Here is a 23,037-nt window from a genome sequence, read left to right as displayed (position 1 = left end):
AAATTAGGCAGAGCTGGCTACTACCTTATCGTTATTAATCTTACTAGCCATGTATTAGTTTATCTCATTTAGGTCCTCTGAACTTATTTATTTTGTGGAAGAAAACCAATAATCCTCCTGTGATTCTTTTATTTATGGCTTTAGTACAAACCCTACAATATGTCTCTCCTCATTTTTTTTTTAAACAAAATACCTGAAAGATGACTACAATCCCTTGCTTCCAATACCACCAGTTTTAACTTTTTAGTACCATTTATATTGCATTTATTGGGTCAAAGACATTGATAATCCTTGATTATTTTTTAAATAAATACATCCTCCCTTTATTTAAGTCGCTTCTTGTCCCCCGACGTCATATCTGCTGCTGCTCTTAAGGACCTCATAATGTCTTTGGGCTTTTGGCCAATCCTGTGTTTTTTGGTAATCCTCTCAGGACTGAAGCAACCATGCTGGTAAATCAGTCTGAGAAGCACCACTGCTGACAGGGTGCAGGGTCGATCTTCCTTCTGCAAGGACTTGGGATCCCCAACTCTAAGCCACACAGAAGGGAAACGCCAAAACCTCCCACCTCCCTGATTCCATTCCCAAAGTGAAAAATTGGCTGCACACATTCCGTGTGTTTTGGTATCGACTGCATACATGATGTTGGCACCATTGATCTTAAGACGGCTTTCCAAACAGCCACCATCTGGATCTAAATATGATGCTATATATTTACTCAAACTTCTTCCACACATATGAGAATGAAGGATGACAATTACTGAGATTTCTTAGAAAGGCCTTTAAAAAAAAATAAAATCAAACCAAAGAAAAACCACAGACTTCTGTACTGTAGCCAATATCTAAACCCATTTGTTTGCTGAACGTCTCAAATTTCTGAAGTTGGCACCCAGGAGTAGAGAAATCTACCCCCCCAACACACACACACACACACACACACACACACAGGCGCACAAACTGCCACTGAGCTACTCACCGAACAATCTGTCAGTGGGTCCCTCATGTTGAAATGCTTTTCCTTTTGTCCTTTTACCTACACTCCAGCATTCTGGACAGTGCAATCGAAGCCGGGTGTGTCCTGGACTTCCGGGATTCAAAGGACTTAGAATACGTCAGTCCTTGTCAAACACACCAAGGAGGAAGTCCCAGCCCCTGGACTTTCACCCAGTTTGTTTCCTGAAAAAAGCAAAGAACTGCTGTGGGTCAAGAGAGCCCGTGGAAGATAGTGAGAATGGCATCTGCAAACACTCTGGGCGGGACACAGAGGCCTGGAGAGTCTAGCCCTGGGGAGGAAGGCCTGAGCTGTAAAATGGACCCACAATCCTGGTGCCCAGTGCAGAGGAGCAGGACTTAGCTAGCTCTATTAATTATGTTTTAAAATTTTTCTGTATTTGTTTTAGTGAGCTTTTAGTAGACCTGACAAGAACAAATTTAAGGAGGAAAAGTTTATTTAGCACTCATGGTTTTAGAGGTCTCGGTCCTGAGATGACTGACTCCATTGCTGTGTGCCCAAGTTGAGGCAGAATATCATGGAGGAAGAGTGTGACAGGGGAAAACAGCTGGGAACATGGCACCAGGAAGGAGAGAGAGAGAGAGAGAGAGAGAGAGAGAGAGAGAGAGAGAGAGAGAGAGAGAAAGGGGCCAGGGGAAGAGAGAAACAGCTCCTTTCACCACAGATTAAAAAATAAAACCCCAAAGGCATGACCCCAATGACCCACTTCCACTAGTGACAGCCTAGCTGCCTACAGTTACCACCCAGTTAATCTCTATCAGGGGATCAATGTACTGATTTGGTTAAGATCATCATAATCCAATCATTTCATCACTAAACTTTTTAATATTGTCTCACACATAAGGTTTTGGGGGACATCTTATATAACATAACATATTTCATGCTACTTTGACATTTTACATCCTGTAGACCCAAACAAATACTGCTTCTGTTAGTACTAGTTAATTTCTAGAGATAGCAAACAGCTTGTCTGTAAACATACCTTCCAGTAAGTAAACCAGCAACCTGAAGCCCAAAGCCCCATCCCACACCAAGCCAACATACCCCTGCTCACCACAAGGCTAGGTACCAAACAACTAGAACCTATGCCAAAAGATTATAAAATGTCCAAAAAAGATGATCAGGAATGGGGGCCATACATGAACTGTCTCTCAGGGTCAAACTCAACCCAGCCAGCACAATAGGACCAAGTGGCTATGCTATCAATGTAAGATAGATTTGCCTGCCTCATTCTCCATTGCTCAAAAGGATGGAGAGAACTAGGAATCATCCATCAGGAACTTATTTTTTTTATTGTTTTCTCAACACGTGTGGTCTCAATTATCAATCCTTAGATTACCAACTAGTGGCCAAGGAATAGTGACTGCTATGTATAGGCTGTGGGTAGCTTTGCTCTGACTTGCAGGCAGTAAGGGCAGACCCTAGCCTTTACTAAAGCAGTTCTATTTATAGTGCAGTGAAATACTTCAGAGTTCAAAATCATCCAATTTGCAGTTAACAAAGCATCTCAGCATAATGAAAGACATTTAGTCTAATTATAAGTGACTCACATTCCCACTGAAGAGCTTCACTGACCTCAGAGATTTTATTTTTCTGGAGCCTGAGCTTGGAGTCCTGGGACCGCTAGCTCAATGTCTTCTCCGTGATTCCTGCCCCCATTTTTTCTTGCTGCTCTTTGTCTCAGTTTCGTTCCAGCTCAGTCAAAATGGGGAGCTCAGTCTCTTTTTAGTCAATGATTTTGTGGCTGTGACCAAAAGACCCAACAAGAACAATTAAGAGGAGGAAAAGCTTATTTGGGCTTACAGTTTCAGAGGATCAGTCCATGGTCGGCCAATTCCATAGCTCTGGGCCTGAGGAGAGGCAGGACCTGGTGGTGGCAGGGCGGGATGGAGGAGGGCATTGCAGGACACTGCAACAAGGAAGCAGAGAGAACTCCGCTCATCAAGGACAAAATATAAACCTCAAAGGCACCCCCCACCCCAGTGACCTACCTCCTCCAGTTGTTGTGAGATTCTTGAACTGAGACACGAGACCAGAACTATCAGCAGGAAGCAGTATTTTCTTTTTTTTTTTCTGCCAGCACTGGTTCAGCGGATTCTCATCCAAAGGCTGAGCCTTTTATATACTTTTGTTAGTTTCCTTTTATATACTAGTTCTTTGTCTCCCATATAAAGTAATACATTCCTGGTTGGGCATTCTATTTCTCTACTGCAGAGTAGAAATGATGTTACAACTGAGTTGTGGAAGGCTCACATTGATACTGATGGTGCCCCATTATCTTCTCCTTTGTTCTGAAAAAAATCTCTACCACACAGCCACTCCCCACCTGCCCATAGTCACTGCCCAGTCAACCCATCTCAGTAGAATAATCCATTAAATAGGTCACAACTCTCACATTCACCTCTAAATGTTCCTGCATTGTCTCACACATGAGCTTTTGAGGGACACCTCATATCTAAACCATAACAGCCTTCTTTTCCAGTTTCCGTAAGAAATGTCATCACACCAAGCTTACTGTGATCTTCTTGGCCAGATGCAGACCTGTAGGGCATTTCTACACCCTTTTTCCTCACTTTCACCTTTCTCTGAGGCTAACTGGCTTTCCCTCTGGACACCTGCTAATTTAGAATATGTCCGCCTTACCTCAGTACTCTCCCCCACCCTGCAGCCTGTGGAAGACTTGCAGGATTTCCTGGCTAAATGCAGATTGATGATTATTCAGTTTCTCAGAGGGATGTTTGAAAAAGAGGTCAGAAAAATAGTGTCATATCATTTATGTCTTGTCACAATAATACCACTTAACAATTAAAGGCCAGCAGCTTCAGATGACACAGGATTTATTTATTCACAAATTTGTGAGTTAACTGGTGATTCTTCGGCTCTCCTCTGGGCTCACTCATGCTGCCCCTTCACAGTTTTGCTGATCCTGGAAGGGCTGGGCAGAGCAGCTTCCTGGGCACTACTGGGTGGGTGGGTGGCTGGGGGTTGGCCGTGGGCTGACCCACAGTAGCCAGCCTAAACCTGCTTTCACCAGCCTAACCCTGGCTGTTCCCAGGGCAAGATAGAGGAGCCCAGAGATTGAATGGAAGAGTTCAAGGTCCCCCGAAGTGCAGAACTAAAATTGATGCCCTATCATGTTAGCCATGTCCAAGGGACCAAAACCACCAGAGGTCAGCCCAGATTCAAGGAGGTGGAACTGAATGTCTCATTGCAAGGGCATAGATACAGAGACGGGGCAAGAATGGAGATTAGTTTACATTCAACCTACCACAATGACTGGTCAATATTTGTTCTTGAGTGACTGAAGAGATAAGCAGGAAGACTGAGGGTGTGGCTGCTCTGTCTTTCTCTCCCTTCCCCCACCCAGATTGGGGAAACAGGCTTTGAATATCAGCAGAAATTGGAATTAAGGAGAGAAGTAACAGGGAAGCTTTAGACATAAACCTCACAATGTATCCTACATAGACCCTACCCCAGACCACAAAAACCCCCTCCCCGAGTGGGAGGGTGGGAGGCAGCGGCAGAGCATGACTCTCCTCCAGCAGCTCTGCTGAGGCTGACGAGTCACCTTGAAGGGAGTCAAGGGCAGATCAACTTGAGTAAATGTATCCTGGTTCATGAGAGTACTCCCCCAGCTCCCTGCCTCCCAGGAAGGCTCAAGGAGACATTGGGAGGAGGCCGCTGAGTTCTGTGTGAAGAAGGCCAAAGAGCCTTGTGACTTTGGAATTGATATTAACAGAATCTTATTGGTACCCACAGGTACCTGTAGTGAAGTACCTCACCAAAGAAGGATATCATACACTTTCTTAATTTATTTTTTTAGTTCTTTATCTGTACATTTGTCTCTGCCCTTAGGTTTCTGGCCCACACTCTCTCTCTGGCTTCTGTCCAGGCCTCCAGCTTGATCTCTCAGATCTTAATCTTCCTGCGAACTTTGCCCATCTACACTCAGCATCCCACTTCCTGACAAGACCTCTCTTCAGAAAGAAAATCTGCAATGGATTCCCTTTGGGTCTGGCCTGGAAGTTACTCCCCTGGACTCTACCTACCAGGTTTTGTGCTGCCTCCAAGGGAGTTGACAACACTAATTATACCTTTATTAAGTACTCATCAAATAAATTTTGGATGTTAAGTTAGTAAAAAAAAAAACAAGAACCAAAATGCAATAGGGACTAAGGGCAATACAAAACTTGTCTTAGAAGTTTCTTTAGTAAGCCATGTAGTGCAAAAAAAAATCATCAATAGGGACCTGATTAAATAGCTTATAGTAATATGAACTCCATTGAGAGTATTTACCATCCCAGGCACTATTCTAAGTGCTTTTAAAATAATAACAGCAATCATTTAAGGTAGGTATGTATTATTATTTTGATCTTTACAATGTACACACAAAATCTGAGTGACTTAATGAAGTGACTTACCCAAGTCATGCACCAAGTGGGATGACTGAATTCATCTGACTTCAGGGAGGCCAGATTTAATGACTATTCTATACTTCCAAACAATCCAGATATTGGCATCCTAAACATCCAAAAGATAAGGATGTAGTATAAAATGTTCAATTATGTATACTAACTTAGAAACAGGTTGCAAAAGAATAAGAATGGTTTTGGTTTGGTATCTATATAAGAAAAAAAGATAGAGGCACATAAGTACCGGACACACTACAGGGTGTCTCTGAAGGTCAGGATTATAGAGGACTTTACCTTTCTAGGTCATACCTTTCTGTGTAATTTTACCCTTTGAAACTAATATGTATAAACAGTTTTAGAAACCAAAAAGGACAAAAAAATTAAGAAGGATGACAATTATGTTCTTCAACTTTTAACAAGGTGAAATGGTGATGATGTTCTCTGTCATTTTGTGCCTACAGGATTTCGCAGATGCTCTTCCTTCTCTCTGGTGGTCCTTCCATCTTTACGTTGGCCTAACTGACTTTTATTTATCTCCGATTTTGTTGTGTGTGTGATTTTTCTCAGAAAGAACACATTCTTGCCTTTGTCCTACTGTTATCTATTGCACCCATCTCTTTTGATTCATTTATCCCACTGTGTTGAAATTATTGGTCTAATGGTCTGCTTCCCACAGTATTCAATGAAGTCCTTATAGCCAAGTACTTGGATTGAAGTAAAAGTACAATAAGTAACTGCTTTTATGGGATTGAATTAAATACTGAGAAAGTGACCCCATTAGCTACCTCCTCTTCATTGATAAGACAGGAAATGTTTCTTATGGGTAGGTCTGTGTTCTGAACTATCAGGACACAGAGTTCAAAACACTCAGAGGGAAGATAAGTGTGGCCTTCTGGGCAGGAACTCTAAAATGGGAAACAGCTCAAATGTACTTGGGAGGCTCAGACACAGATTAAAAATGGCCTTGACAAGCAGGAAACTGAGAAGGACTCAGTGAGAATCCCTAGGGGCCACTTAGAGAACTTTCTTGGAGATTTGTTGGTTAAAAAGATAAACAGATGAAGTAAAGAGAGTTGAGACCAAGAATAAAATCAAAGAGTGCCCTAATGTTAAGAATAAGTTTGGGAAAGTTGGAGTTTAAATTGAGCTGAGTTCTGAAAACTTTGCCAAGAACAACTAAGATAATTTTTGCTCTATTCACAGCAAGATGGATGTAAAGAGGCAGCACTGTGGCTTTGTTCCCACAGCTGGTTTGCTTTTACTAATGGCAAGAGTGAGCAGGACCACTTGATTAGGCTGCTGGGGTTCAAGGGCTGGGAGGTCTGGCAGGGTGACTCCCCACAGGTGGAGTGCTTTCCTAACAGGACAAGCAGAAACAGAGGTGACATGTTTCAACTTATCTTCCCAAGCCAGCTACCACTCCTGAATCCTGCTGGAATTGACACGGGAGCAGGACTGTCGGGGTCGGGAATAGCCATGGACAGAGCTACCACACATGACACCATTTTTACCAATCACCCTCAGAAGGGAGCAGAGGATGATCTCATTCTGATTAAATTACTTATCATTTTTAGTCTCTGCTTGTTTTAGCAATTTGTTTCCTTTATTTCCATCTCTCTCCAAAGCTAGAGGAAGCACTTCCAAAGTCTTGATGAATGCTCCAAGCCTCAGGATAGAAAAAAACATTCTTTGAAATGTAGAAGCACAAATGAGAATTTTTACAGGTACTGGAGGCAGTGGGGTGCACACTGATCCCATTCTTGTTAATTGCCAGCTTACTTTGTAGCATCTAAGGTAACTTATGCTCAGCTTGTTCTAATTACATTGTGGTTTTTAAAATTGCACAAAATAAGCTTTGCACCTCCTACTACTTCATAAAAATTACCTAATTTTTAAATCTGAGCCCAAATGGTCATAATTAACTTACTTTATATACATAAAACCCAGCCCTGTATTTGGTGTGCTAGGGTTTAATATTCATTAGGCATGCCCAAGTTTCATATTAATTCAAAAACTCCAGGTGCTAATGGAGAAAAAAGATGAAATCAAATAGATTAATTTGCATAAAACAAATTAGAGTAGATTTACTTTCTCCCCATAAGCCCTAGGAAATGAAGACTAATGGACACCTAATTAACAGTCAAGTCATCCTACTCCGTGATCTATGGTTTTGACTTCCAAAAGAAAAGCCTAAGAACGAGGACATTTTACAAATACAAATTTGCCCAAATTACATTATATCTTCATTTGATCACCTACATTGAGTTAATGTATAATCAGTCTTATAGTTCTCAATTAAAATGTATACTGAAATGTGTAGTGTAAGGGCTGTTAGTCTCCAGGGCAAATTATGAGTTTGGCATTTGTGCATACGTAAATAAGGTGCCACCCACAGGGTTTATTTGCCTTTTCCTTTGTGGTCCCCTCTGCACTTTATAAATCATGATTTATAGTATTTCATATAAATCGTTGCCAGGTTTTGGAGATAGAATTATAGGGAAAAAGCAAAAGCACTCAACATGGTTATTTATTGCTCCTTCTGCAGCCGGAACTGAGGAGCTGAGGGTGGGTGTGGAGAGGGGAGAGCTTTATTCTTCACTCTATTTCTTTTTGCACATTTTGAATTTTATATCCAGTGCTTTTGTTACCTATTCAAAAACCTATAGTAATTATTTTTCAAGTCATTGCACACCCTGGGGACTCAGAGCACTCAATATATAAATCCTGTTCTCTCAGAACTTAGGTTCAAATGTGCATACTGTTAAACATCTTCCCCTGCTGTCTTCTTAATCCATTTAACCCCTTAGCCTCTCTCACAACTCTTCCAAAAATGGTTCTACTGAAAATTTGACTCCCTATTTAGCATTTTACACGATTGATAACTCATGAACGTACATTCATTTGTTCACTCAGTGAGTACTTACGAAGCACCCGCTTGCTTCCAGGTGCTGAAAGGGACACAAAGATGAACAAGCTCTAATCCCTTTTTTCAAGGAACACAGTTTAGCCAAGGAAGGTTACATCCATTCTGATAGATTCCATAACAGTAAATCTTTACAGAAACATAATGTGAGGAACACATTTCAAAGACGAACCTAATTCAGCCTGGTTAAGAAAAAGAATGATAGAAAATGCCAGTAAAAGATGGTGCCACTTGCAGATACTTGAAATGTGCATATTAATTATGATTGCATAATGGAGCATATGTCATGTTGGTATGTATCTCCAGAAAATTATAAATCTCTCAAGAATGCTTTGAGCACTTAGTTTGCATGAAACCTTCTAGCTGAAGAGGCTAGGGAGATATACAGAGGCCAGATTGTTGGAAGAGTTGGGAGCTATGTTTTAACTTTACCTCAAAGGTAACTGTAGCCACGAAGTGGTCTTCTCTCCATGCAGTATTTTAAGTACATCGCTGATGTTTAGATTTGCATGTTTGAAAGACCACTCTGACATTTGTATAGAGACACTAAAGAGAAGTGAGAAAAGGATCAGGAAGAATGGGAGTCTATTGCTAAGGGCCAGAAGAAAAAGAGTGAGGCCCTAATGCACATGGAGAGGAAAGGGCAGAGATTTAAAATGCAACCAGCAAGGTTTGGTAATGATTTGGATCGGGTATAGCTAATGAAGGGTGGGAAGAATCTAGAATGAAGTGAAAGCTTCTGGTATCCTCCTTAGACTGTTCTTCTCTCTGGCCTCCAGAGAGCAGGAATTACTAGAAGAGGCTTTGGTGTGTGGAGGGTTCAAAACTTGGCTACCCTACACATTAATTAGTATGCTAATTTGGAAAAAAAATCTTAAAGCCATTATCTTTCAGTTTCTTGATAGGTAAAAATGGAAGTAGTATTATTGCATACCAAATAGCTGAGTATACATAAGTGTTCAGTAAATATTGGTTGCTATTATTTCTGTTATTATCACCACATTATTTTGCAGAAGACATCATTGCAGGTGATTTTTATTGCCATATAAAATACTAAAAAAATGTGATTCTAATTCAAAAGCTTGCCAAAACTAACTTGACTACTCTACTTACCAAACAATTTAGAATTCTCAAGAAATTTCAATTAATGCATCTTTTCTACATTTTTCTTTTGATAGGCTGAGGCATTTTGTATCACCTTATAGTTTTTGAAATTTGAAGTTGGAATTCTCATTTTTTTAAAAAAGATATTGTTACCTCTAAATATTTGAAAATTTCACTTGGAATGTTACTAGGGTTTTCAAATCTCTATTAATAAGTTCATTAATAACAATCTCAAGGTTACAGACAATTTCCAGGTTCAGTATAAAGAATTTTTTTCTTTTTTTCTTTTTCCCAAATGAGCTGCCAACCCAATGCTCCATCACCCTCTAATATTTCAGTGTACATTTCTAACAGAAGGATATACTCCAACAAAACAACAATACAACCATCAGAGGCAGGAAATTAAAATTGATTCATTACTACTATCTGATCCTCAGTTCCACCAATTGTCAACATTCTCCATGGGAACAAGTTTCCTTTCAGGATCAGGCATGCATCTGGTTGTCCTGTCTCTAGAGCCTCCTTCCCTCTGGTATACTTCCTCAGTCTTTCCTTAACCTTCACCCATTTGAAGACTCCCAGTTGTGGCTGGGGATGTGACTCAGCACCTGCCTAGCATGCACAAGCCCCTGCACAAGGTTCAATTCCCAGCACTGAAAAACGAAATGAGAAGTACCAGTTAATTATTTTATAGAATGCCCTTCAACTTGGGCTTATATGATGCTTGCTCCTGGTGAGATTAAGGCTAGACATCTTTGGCAGGAATATCACAGAGGTAATGCTATATTCTTATTTCATCCTTTCAAGTGATTCATGATATCATTTGTCTCTTAACTGATGGTGTTTACTTGATTAAGATGTTGTCTTCCAGGCCCTTTCTCTATGAAGTTACTTCTTTGACCTTTGCACTTATTAAATATTTTGCTTGAATGTAGCTCAAAATGAGGCAAACACCTGTTCTTCATCAAACTTTCCTTTTATTTATTAATTTATATCATAAACTCATACTTTCCTATTTTATTCAGTGTTTTATAATCTGTTCCTACATTAATTCTGATGTTCAACGTAGTCTAGATTTGGTTAGTGAGAGCCCCTTCAAATTAATTCTGTGTCTTAATAAAATTTTTTTATCTTTCTCTGAGCACTTCCTTGCTTTCTGGCCTCAAAGGCTATTCCACCAGTAAGTCCTTTCTTAGCCCAGCTCTGGGTTTGGTTACTTCTACAATAATCCTGGGGTTTTGTTAATTTTAATTTTTTAATGGGGACTAGATTTAGGAGGAATTTAAGACCTGGGGAATTTGGTATGTTCAGGAAGTATCTCTCTCTCTCTCTCCCCCTCTCTCTTTCACATACACTTATGTGCAGATATACATTTATATCTGTTTATATTGCCATCTGTCTACTATCTTCTAAAAACCATCCATGACTGCCTATAATTTTAATCAGATATTACTAAGTTCATTCAGTTTTCTCCTCTCTCATATCTGTAACTCCTTTTCCCAGAAACAGGAAACTGACGACCACTGTCTTTTATATTTTTCTGTGTTTAATCAGCCCCCTATATGTAGCCAATCTCCTACTGTTGCCACTCTGACATTCCAGACTCTGACTTCCTGCACCAGGGTGTCCCTATGCAGAGTTGGTCAGTGAGAGCCAGCAGAGTTGGCCTCATCATCTGGTTGGGGCTCTGAAACCTTGTGATGTTCCTACACTTTGCATGATGCCCTCTTCACTCCCCTTGGGGCCTGATCCTTTGTGCTGTGTTGTACTATACAGATACCTCTATATGCCCGTTTGACTCCAACATCTCATTTTGGGTCATTGCAATTTCCTTACTTGGCACTGATTGAGACTGTCCTCTGTCCTCTGAAGCTTTGGAACTGAACAGTTTCAGAAGAAAGGGGAATGGAAGGAAAAGAGAAAGAGGAAGAGCAAAGGTTATCATTATTATTATCAACATTTTTTTTATATCTTTCTTTGTAGCACTGGGGATTGAACCCAGGGTCTTCTTGCTCATACTAGGCAAGTTCTCTAACATTGAGCTACATCCCCAGCTCCTCTATCTTTCTTATCATTGTTTTTTGCTGATTTATATTCTTCCTCTTATCCCTTAATCATGAGCATATCTCAATGTCTGCTTTAGCAAGCATCCTGGAAATGACTTAAAGCTTGGACTGCGTTATTAGCATCACAACTTTTCTGGTAATGCTGTGAGACCATAGGCAAAATTCTCACCCTTTTGTACTTTAGTGTCTTTATCTGAAAAAAAAAATGCGGACATAATGACAGCACCTAGTTTCAGTCTTATATTTCCAATGATGAATGGACTGTCATCAGATAAAATTCAAACTGTAAAAATCAGCTTACTCTTTCCCTTCCGGAACTGAGTCAACTCCCCGAAGCTATTTCTGTAAATATACACATTCTTTCTGCAAGGCATTTATTGAGCACCTTCCATGTAGCAGATATTGTGAATGATGATGAGAATTCAGATACAAAAGGCCTTTGCTCTCAAGATGTTTACGGTTAAGCAGGGAATCAGCAGGACAAGCTTCAAATATGCCTTTTCTTCTCCAGGAAGCACATCAAATTCCAAAAGACTAGAGATTTCCATGAGGAGGTGACACACAAGTTAGTCCTGAAGGACAAATAAGAGCTATAGAAGGAGAGGGGAAAGGCCTTTGAGACAGATCAAAGCCCTGGAGGTGTAGCACACTGTGGCTCATTCTGAAACAGCAGGCTTGAGAGCGTATTTGGCAGAGCCTTCCAGAAGGGATGAGGATGGAGTGGGAGGTGAGGGCTAGCTGAGGGGTCAGGAGGATGCCAAGAGATTTGCTCCCTGCAGCACATCATGCCCTCCGTCCCAAATGCCTTCCTTGTTCCATTGGACTCATCCAAATCCTATCCATTCTTCTTGGCTAAAATAACTGCTGTCTGTGCCCTGCCTCACCAATTAGATTGACAACTCCTTCAGTGCAGCAGCTTTGCCTTTGACTTCTTTATACCCCTAAAAAAGCCTAAAATAATGTCCCTCGCAGAACTGGTGCTCCTGCATGCAGCATCAATTTAGTTTTATGTTTTATTGCATTCATTTGTGTTCTGGCTCTCTGTGCTTTTAGCTAGCATAGAATGTGCTATTTTTATATGTCCTCAGAAATGATTTCAAAGTGATACCACTAAGAAATGGCAGCACTGAAAGGAGAGTATGTTGGGGTATACTGCATGTTGCGGCCTTTTTCTATGTATCAATGTAGTACCCTCAACTGAGAAAACACAAAACAAAACAAAAACACTCCTTACGCTTAAGAATTCTAGGACCCCTTTTAAAGTCGTCTTTGGCAATGGGCTCTGGAAGCACAAGGAATGGAATACAAAAAGAAAGAGAAAATTGGAGGCTGATCGCATGGACCAAAAGCGATGTTTTATTCAGCATCAGAAGGACACATCTTCGGGGGGCAAAATGGTGGTGGGGATAACACGAGGGTCTGGGTTTTATAGCAGAACCAGGTCATGGGGGAAGTTAGTGAATTTGGCTGTCCCTTTTGATGGGCAGGGGGCAGGGCCAGGTCAAGGGAGGAGTCTTAGTGGGCCAGGAGGACAGGTAGGGAAACTGGAATGTAAGTTCTTTTTGGTCCTATTGTCCATGTCTTCATGCTCCAGCTGGTCTGATGCTCTACATGCTGCCTACTTCATGGTTTCATGATAGCTAGTTACTGACATCCTGGGACAGGAAAACTTGGCCAGGAAGCCAAGCATTTAATCCTGAAAAACCAAATGACTTGTTCTGACTCAAGAAAAGAGTGCTGCTAATTGCCCTTTTGTTTCCCCAAACCCAAGCTTCCAAATAAAGAATTGCATTACCTAGATGTTGTTCTTCTTTCTATTTTGCAATGCATCAAATTATTGAACTGTTTGGATTGGTTCCTTTTGAATACGTGCTCTGGGATATCTATTTGGCCTTGTACATTTCCAGATTTGGTTGGGGAAGGTGTGTGCTTTGTGAATTGGAATGATGCAGTAAACTTAAAAAATTTATTTCATCCCTTTGTGTATTTCATTTATCAATGGTCCTCCCTGAAAAGGGCTTCTGATGCAATTGAGAAGACAAAAAGATTATGGTAAAAAATAATTTTGGATTCTGTATTTGCAAACTCAACTACTTGCTAAAATTTCTTTAGCCCCAAATTAATGCTTTTGGCATGTCATGAATAATTTTATATATATCCACTTGACTGGACCATTTTATACCTAAATATTTTTTCACTGATATTCTGGGTGTGTCTATGAGGGTGTTTTTGAATGAGATTGACATTTAAATCAGTAGACTGAGTAAAGCAAATGCCTTTCCAATGTAGATAGACCTTATTCAAATTCATATTGGTTTCTCCTCGACTGTCTTGAACTGGGACATTGATCTTCTTCTGCCTTCAAACTAAGACATGGACTGGAACTTACACCATCAGCGCTCCTGGTCACCAAGTCACCATCTGGAAATTTTGGGACTTTTCAGCCTCATAATCTCAGTGTGAGCCAATTCTTTACAATAAATCTCTCTTTCTATATCTTTTCCCCCACCCTCTCTCCATTCTATTTCTACTTTTTTGGTTCTATTTCTCTGGAGAACCTGACTAATAAACAGTGCTTTTAAAGTCATCCAATGGACCTGCGCTGATTGGTACAAATCTTGAGTTGCTAATGCACACGTTCCCAGCTGAGGCTGAACAAGGGGGCATGGTCTCTTCTTGTTCTAGTTCTCTTGATGGAAATAAGTATGCTTTTAATGGCCAATTTAGTGCCATCTCTTTTACATTTTATGCTTTTTTTGGGGGGGATGACACTGTATGAAATAGCCCTCAAGTGTAGTGCTAAAGTGCTGTCCCTTGTTCCTAGGCATTATAAGCTTTGTTCAGGTGGGAATTATAGTGTAGTTGTTTGTGAGTTCAGTGTTAATGATCCAGCTATATTTACATAAAATAAGTTTTTTAAAAAATAAACATGTGGGCTGGGGTTGTGGCTCAGTGGCAGAGCACTTGCTTAGCATGTGTGAGGCACTGGGTTAGATTCTCAGCACCACATATGAATAAATGAATGAAAAAAGGTCCATCAACGTCTAAAAAATATGTATAAGACAAAGTTATGAATATGGTGGATGAATATGTCAAGACCAGAGGTTCATAGGAAGTTAATCCTGTTATTCTAGGTTTAGTCTTCACAGTTCAAGTGGTGACTGAACATAACTATTGTGAATGACTTGATTGAGATAGTTTTGCACCTACGGAATCTGATGCCTGACACAAGTAGGAAAGGCCTAAGAGATTTATTTGCTTCTACCTCCCACCTCCCTGTGCTGGGTGGTATAAGCTGAACAGGGTGGGCTCAGTCACACGCAACCTGCAGTTAGGAAATCCACAGGCAGCAAGTATTGTCATTTTGGCTGCTAGCCTTCTCCAGAGAGGTGCTTCAGAAATTGCTCTCATCCATCAATGCTCAGTCCACTAGGTGCCTTTGAACTACACATGGAAAGGTGCTGCCACATCAATAAGAAAGAACTCCCTCAGTCAGGAAGCCTGCCCTCCTACCTAAGGTCTGCTTCTGGCTGATGATTGCCAATCTCTCATATTTTTTCAAGCTGCTTTCCTTGAAAGGATTTGGTGTTTCTCTCTGTCCCAGATTGCAGCATCCTTAAAGCAAAACCTTCCACGTGTCATTCTCGGTCAGGGCTTACTTTGCTACCTGTGGCTTAAATCTTTACTAATGCTTAATGCTTAGTTTTTTCCCCCCAGTGCTTACCAGCCCATCACCCTGCCTTGTCATTGCTGCCTATGACACATCTGCAGACACCTCCGGCACACTGGGAGTTTGAGGGTAGATCTCTGGTTGCATTTAGGATGAATATTATGTCACCAAATCAGACCATGCTACTCCCTGTTTCATATCCCTACACATTCTACGATTAGTCTTAACACTCATCCTTTTACCAGGGGATACAGGCTCTGTATGATCTGTCTCTCCCTATCGTTCCAGCATCATCACCTGTGAGTAGCCTCCCCTGTATACTATCCTTCATCCTCACTGGTCTTCTTGCCCATCCTTGAACTCACATGCATATCGTCATCTCAGAGGCTCTGTGCTCCAGGATGCCACTGCCTAGACTCCTCCCTCCTAACTAACATCTGATCCCCTTCCCCTGTCAACAGGTCTTAGCTCAAATCAGCTGGTCTATGAGGTATCTGTGGCCATCCAGTCTGAAGAGCCCTGGAACTCACTGTGTAACCATCTTCTTTCCTCATTACTTTTGTCCTTTGTCACCATATGACAAGACCTTGCAATAAGGACTAAATGTCCTTCCAACATTCATGTTGATATCTTTACCCCCACTTCCTTCGGATGTGACAATATTAAGATTAGGGATTTTAAATAGGTGATTAAGGTAAAAAATAAAAAGGTTATATGGTAAAAATAAGTCTAATGCAATATGACTGGTGTCCTCCTGAGATGAGATTGGGACACATAAACCTAGAAGGTAAAGTGAGGAGGCCATCTGTAAGCCAACAAGAAAGGCCTCCAAAGAAAGCAACTCCGATGACTCCTTGATCTTGAACATCTAGCCTCCAGATTGTGACAAAATAAATTTCTGTTAAGTTTATTCTGTCACAGTTCTAAACAACCCAGTCTATAGTATTTTGTTCTGGCAACCCTAGAAAACTAATAATCTTTATTTCTTCCTTTCTTTTTCTTTTCTTTAATATTCTTTACTTTTAAAAAAAGTTTTTGGTTCACAGCAACACTGGGTGGAAGGTACAGATGTTTTCCATATTCCCCCTGCCCCCACATGTGCATAGCCTTCCCTGTCATTGAGAGCCTTTACTAGTGGTATGTTTATTATAATTGATGAGCCTACATTACATAGTTATCAACCAAAGTCCATAATTTAGGGTTTACTTCCAGTGTTGTACATTCCACAGGTTTATATAACTATCTAATGACATGTGTCCACTATTCTGGTTCATATAGAATGGTTTCACCACCCTAACAAACTGTGCTCTCCCTATTTATCCCTGCCCCTCCCCCATCTGTTGTGGCTATCAATCTTTTTATTGTGTCCACAGTTTTGCTTTCTTCAGAATGTCACATAGTTGGACTCATACAACATGTAAACTTTCAGACTGGCTTCTTTTACGTAGTAGTATACATTTACATTTCCTACATATTTTCTCATGACTTGATGAATAGCTCATTTCCTTTAAGCATTGAATAATATTCAGTGTCTGGATTACCACAATTTATTAATACATTCTCCTTTGGAAAAACATTTTCGTGGCTTCCAGGTTTGTGTAATTATGAATATGTTGCTTTTATAGCATCCATTTACAGGGTTTTGTGTGAACATGTGTTCATCCTCTTTGTGTAAATGCCAAAGAGTGTGATTGCTGGTTAGTTTGGCAAGAGAGTGTTTAGTTTTATGGTTTAATATTGCAAGATAGCTGCACCATTTTGTATTCCCACCAGCGATGAATTAACAGTTCCTGCATTGCCAGAATTTGGGGGTGACAGTGTTCTGGGTGTGGCCACTTTTATATGTATGTAGTGGTATTCTATTGTTTCAAGTTGCCTTTCTCTAATGACATATGATGTGCAACTTCTTGTTGTTTTGTTCACTTTTTCCTTACTAGATTATGAGTTCCATGAAAGCAAGAACTGTATCTATTATTCACTAGTCTATCTTTAGTGCCAATAATAATTCCTGACACCCAGCAGGTCTCTGTAAGTTTTTTTGAGTGGTTGAATGATGCAGCCAGGGACCTGCACCTTTGCTAATCAGGTTATGTTTAGCTATGTATTAAATATTTTTCATTATTTGTTAAAAATATAATTTCTTACCTAAAGCATCAGTTCAAAACTTGGTCATGAGTGCTGGAGCTTAGAACTTCTTGCTCCATTTTCATTTCACAACTCGGTTTCATTCATTCTCCATGCCCTTTCTTCAGTCCTCTCAACTTGTTTCTGGTGACACTAGCCTCCATCTTGCATCCTCCTATCCTAATGCTTGGGCCTGGGAGATTAGTGCTACAGGTCCTGCTCCAATGACCCACAGCTTCCATGTCCAGAGCACCAGTAAGAGAAGTTGGACCCACCAGGGAAACCCTGATTTCAGATGAAGTTGGAGACAAAGCACTTTCTCACCATCTCAGGCTCCTCTTCTTTCCTAACAGGAAATGCTAATTGCTGCGGTGCACAATTTACCAGTTCTATCTTCACCGGGCACACGTATTTCTGTAACAGACGTTTATTGTGTCACAGGACATGCCAAGGCACGAAGTGAGGCCCCAGCAATATTAAATTTCTGCTGCTGCTTCGGTTCAATGCCCCCAGATCTGTTCTTTGCCCTGATCTGCACAGTGGAATACTCAACCTGGCAGTGGACATCTATTCCTGGGCAGTTCTCTGGCTGAGTTCAGTCATCAGGTGGCACCACAAAGCAAGGTGTAGAGATAACAGGGTGTCTACACCCCATTTAGGTTTACAGCCCCTGCAGGGTGACTTTGCCTCCATGGGACTTCTTCTCAGTGGCATCTGGTGTCAGCCTCAGGAGCTTCCTGGTTTGTCCTGTAGTTCAGCCCAGGCCCCTAACAGTAGTCCTTTTATTGAAGTCCTTCTGGTTTCCACCACTATAAACTTTACATAATCTAAAAAATATCAGTGCTTAGGAATGTTTAGTTCCCTCATGCTACAGCACTTTGGGAATAACAAAGGTATGGGTCCCAGGCTCTGCCTCCAAGACAGTTGGTTCTGAGGGACCAGCAATGTCCAAGTACCTCCTGGTGCATGCCAATCTCTCGTATTGTCTTGCCCTGCTTCATTGTCTTGCCCTTTTTTATGATGATGTTGTTGCCATTCTTCCTGCTGAAGCAACTGTAGGGTTGGTGGAAACAGAATTAGGGGGAAGAAATAACATATGCCTGGGTTGGATGTGGCAGCCCTGGCAATAAGAAAGGGGTCAAAGAGAAGCTGAGTTGCACTGTGGCCATGTGGGAGAGATGCTCCCAGTGTTAGATCATCCCGTTACAGAGTCTGAAGAGCACATGGTTTCTCAATGGATATATTTTCATGTGGTATATCTTTTTGTGACCTCAGAGAAATTTTGGTGGTTACATTTATTATAATAACTTCTGCTTGCAGGCAGATTATTGTTGAGAGTGGTTGCAATATAAGATTATTGAAAATGGGGTTTGTGCTTCATTTTTTATAATATTGATGGTAGTGTTGGAGAGTATGTGGCTGCATTTTTTGTGCTATGTTTAAGGTTTTTGAGATAATAGATGATGTGAGTTCAGAAGAGAAGTTTAGGCAAGACAGAGTTTCACAGCAAAGACAGAGAAAGAGGGTAAGAGTCTAACAATGTGGGGCCCAGGCAAAGAGTAGGAGACATCAACAAGCTCTTCTGAGACAATATGCAGGGGGGCAGTTTCATATACTTTGGGCTGTTGGTCTTAAGCGCCTGTATTATAGTTAGGAAAAATCAGCACAATCTCAGACATTTAAATGGCTACCTTAGTAAATTTTTTTTTTCAGAAAGAAGTGCTTCATAAAATTTACCATTCAAGTTTTTATATCCTAATTATTTTCTTGTGTTGCTGTGGATTGAACCCTGGAACCTTGCACATGCGAGGCAAGCACTCTGCCACTGAGCCATACCCTCTACCCTTATATCCTAATTTAGAGGTAATATAGTATATCACAACATAATATAACACTACTTCCTCAATGATGGTAGAGATCTTGGGATTGAGGAGGTTTGTATGAAATGACTGCAAAGACGTGAGCCTTGATATAACCCCAGCCAGGAAAGTGTGATGGATTTCTAACATGAGCTAGGTTAGCGCTTTCAATAAGGGACACTGAGACTGAACTCTTGAGACTTATCTTTATTATGAAAGTGTTTCCAACGTAAAATGATCCTCATAATAATGATTGTTTCCAGATATTAAGAATGAATAATTATATTTTCATATAAAAATCAGCAAAACACAATAACAATACATGAAATAATTCTAATAGGCTAACAGTACATCATTCCATTTCTGACAGAGATGCTCAAGCACTGAATTGTCTTAAGAAAACAAGAAAGATTTTTGTTACTTATTCTATTTCTCACTGAAAATTGAAAAAAAAATCAAATCCAAAAACTAACCACCCCCTTCCATGACACAAATGTTTATGGAGGTAAATGACGATTATGTGGACAGAGCTGATAACAATCTCAAGCAAGGATCTGAGGGACTTTAGGAAACTTTGTGTCAAACTTGAGAGTGTTTTCTATGTTTAAATTAATGAAGCTCTAAGATGAAGTTTCAGAATCATCACATAATTGCTCCTAATATAGAGCTTTTTTTTTTTTTTCCAGCTCATCTTGAAAATCCTTAACTTTTTAAGGGCAGGGTTACAATGGCAGTTTAAAACAATTACTTCAGATAAAAAGGACATATGCACACCACACACAAAAAGGAATGAAATCTAATTTTCACCAGCCAAAGAAACCACACTATCAGCTGTTGTTCCCTGGTTTTCAGGCTACACAACTGACCTAGGAAGCCTAGTTCTCATGGACCTGTGTTACAGATGCATGCACACATGTGCACAATACTTTTTTTTTTTCCCTAGAAAAGTGGGATCAGGCAGAGGAAGAGGTGTGGGAATACATCTGATGCAAAGGCTATTCAAAAATCAAAAACAGAAAAATGACAACCTCCTGGCTTTCTTTCATGGAGGGAGGGTTCCAGAAGGTTGAAAGGAACGTGAGTGAATGAGATAAACAATACGGTTTAGGCTAACTTCCTGGGCAATCCTGAGAGTGCTCGAGTTTTGAGGAGACATCTGGATGAAGAGACTTTTAAAATTTCTTTGACCTGATGGGGACTCCCCCGTGTGCCCATCAAAGGCTTTGGACTGAAATTAAGTTGGAAATAACTTGGAAAAGACCAAGGTTCTCTTTTGGGTGTCTGCAGAGCTCCTGAACAATATTTGTGATGTTTTATGTTCTCCAATACAGTTTTTCTCCATGAAAAGCAGCATCAGGTATGCTACCTCTTATTAGAGGAGCTGAAATGGCAGAGTGGATAGGGCTTCTCAGCACCACTGAGCACCCCCTAGGGGTGGGAGGTGCTGTGCACACAAAGGAAATCCCAGGGACCTTCTCTAGGAAGAACTAAAAGGTGGCAGGTGAACTAGTGCTAATTACTGCATAGCAACCTGAGAATGGCACAGTTTCATTCCAAGAGAAACCTCAATTGATTCTGGGGACATCGTTATTTAAGAAAAACATCTTGTTGCCTTTTCTTCAAGAACTGCAATTAATGAACTGCTTATGATCATTCCTCCTGTGGCCAGCGTGCTAGCTGGTCAGGGCAACAGCTGAGGGTCCCTGAATCTTCTTTTTATAAACAAGTTACCTAAACCTGAGAGTGCCACATGATCACTTTCTCATCAGGCTGACTTAGATCTGATTTAAATTTTTTTGTTTTCCTTATTGGGATGTCAGAAACATTTCTGCGCTACTATTATGAATTTACAAAGTAGAAATCAGCCAAAGACAAGGCAATTGGCAAGCTTATTAGAACCTTAAGAACTCAAATATCAAAATGAAATGTAAACATTTAAGCTTTTATTTCCAAATGATTTCTTGAAATCTCTCTGGATATAATGAAAACACCATCACACAGACTGATAGACGGAACCTTTTTAACACCTTTGGAATTATTCTATGCTTTTTTTTTTTAGTCAAATTAAGAAATACTCAAATATTCAGGCAACTTTGGCATTAATGTTTTTAAGATAGAGACAAAATTAACTAGGAATACGAAATCATGAATAGATTGGGGTCATTATAAGCAGGCATAAATTTCTCTCTGAAGAGTTCTTTAGCAAAGACTCAGGAAGCTGAAATGAAGTCCTACTTTTTACTAAGCCCAAGGAACATGATATTTAAATACAAAGTGGAAGATTCAGATCCTTTCTACCTAAAAGGAAGGAATTCAGTTTGCTCAAATTCAAACTCTATCAAACATATTCATATGTTGCTTAACCACAGAGACACATTCTAAGAAACGAGTCAGTAAGCAATTTCAATATTATGTATACATCAGAGAGTATAGTTACACAAACCTAGATAGTACAGCCTACACATTGAGGCTATATTATAATCTTATGGGCTTACAGTCATATATGTGGCTCATTGTTGACCAAAATGTTACCATATGGGCATGACTGTATTCAGTGGAAAATTTGGCAACAGAACTGGATGTTTTGAGATTCACCTGCCATTTTGACTAAAGATGATTTGATCTGACTGATCTTGCTTTTGCCTACCTTTTCTGCCTCCTTCATTTTTATCAGATACTGTGGCATTATCTGATGGCAGCTCAGGACACCATCTGTATGATAGCCCACCAGGAGTAGGTCTTTAATAAAACCTGGGCAAGTGACAATCATTTGCATTTTTTTACAACGAACACTCAAATAACCCCCAATACTGATAGTTGCTCCTCTACTCTTTCAACATCCATAGGACTGAATTTGGAAACATAAACTATGTTTGGCTTCTGTGTGACCACAGGCACTCTATGACCTGTATTTTACCATATATAGCCCCTTGGCAAAGAGAATGAATAGGTTCTACTACTCTCAGCTGTGTAGGGAGCAAGACCAAAGGAGAAGAGAAGCTTCTCTTTTTACATGGTGGATGATTTCTAGGACAAGAATATGGACAAAGATGAATTGGTGATATTTTGGAGAAATATTTTATCAGTTTTTGGAGAAACATACATATACATACAATAGATCACAGACTTTTATATCATTTATTAACCCAAGGCCAAATTCTACTTGATTTTCTACTTCTTACCCTACTAAGAGATCTAGAAAAGCTATTACACTGGAGATTAAAAATATTATTCTTTCTAGAGTTCTTTCTACATACTCCTTGGTACCCGGGGAAGGTTTGAATGTGACCAGGAGGAAGGAGACATCACCACAGGCTAATTAACAAGAAACAACGCTCTCACTAACCTACAGCTGAATTTACAAAATACGCCTCCAAAAGCCAGGGTCTGGCACAGGTGGATAAGATACCTCACACAGTGTTCTCTCAAGCCTTATCAGGCCAACATAGGAGAGCAGTGGACAGAGATACATTATTCTACACCATAAAAAGCCTACCCATTCCATTTTAATTAGCCAAAACAACTCTTTGCCCTAAAGTATGAAATGAAAAAATCCATAGGCATGTAGAAGACTGTGTTTAGTTGCCATCATTCAGTAAAACTGAGTGTCCCCAGTCATCCTTATAAGTTACTTCTGAGAAAAACAAAAGATTGTTTAGATCTGCCTTTGCTAAGGACAGGAATCAATTTACTTCATCTTAGGCACCTCTTCTAAATCTTTAAATTATAAGCTGATCTTTAAATCATTCCTCTGGGCTGAATCTTGTCATATTGTTAAACTGGGACATGTGGTGTTTCTCTAGTTCATTTCCCGGTTGCAGAGGACTTTCCCAGACACTAAAGTCAGGTGACTATGTTTATACCTTG

The 23,037-nt window shown here is 40.2% G+C and overlaps 1 protein-coding gene across 2 annotated transcripts in view; it reads right to left on the bottom strand.

The window, feature by feature from the left end:
• Nostrin (nitric oxide synthase trafficking) overlaps positions 1-1,110 on the bottom strand; it is a 56,893-nt gene extending 55,783 nt beyond the window's left edge. The window contains exon 1 of one of the 2 annotated variants that reach the window (XM_026389553.2): positions 977-1,110. In XM_026389553.2, the coding sequence (XP_026245338.2) occupies positions 977-1,003 (27 nt within the window). In that variant the 5' untranslated portion in view covers positions 1,004-1,110. The remainder of the gene's footprint in view (positions 1-976) is intronic. The other variant, XM_026389554.2, reaches the window with a different exon arrangement.
• Between the last annotated feature and the right edge of the window lie 21,927 nt (positions 1,111-23,037).

Source organism: Urocitellus parryii, chromosome 1, assembly GCF_045843805.1.
Source record: "Urocitellus parryii isolate mUroPar1 chromosome 1, mUroPar1.hap1, whole genome shotgun sequence".
In the NCBI taxonomy this organism is placed as follows: domain Eukaryota; kingdom Metazoa; phylum Chordata; class Mammalia; order Rodentia; family Sciuridae; genus Urocitellus; species Urocitellus parryii.
This window is presented reverse-complemented; position numbering and strand designations above follow the sequence as displayed.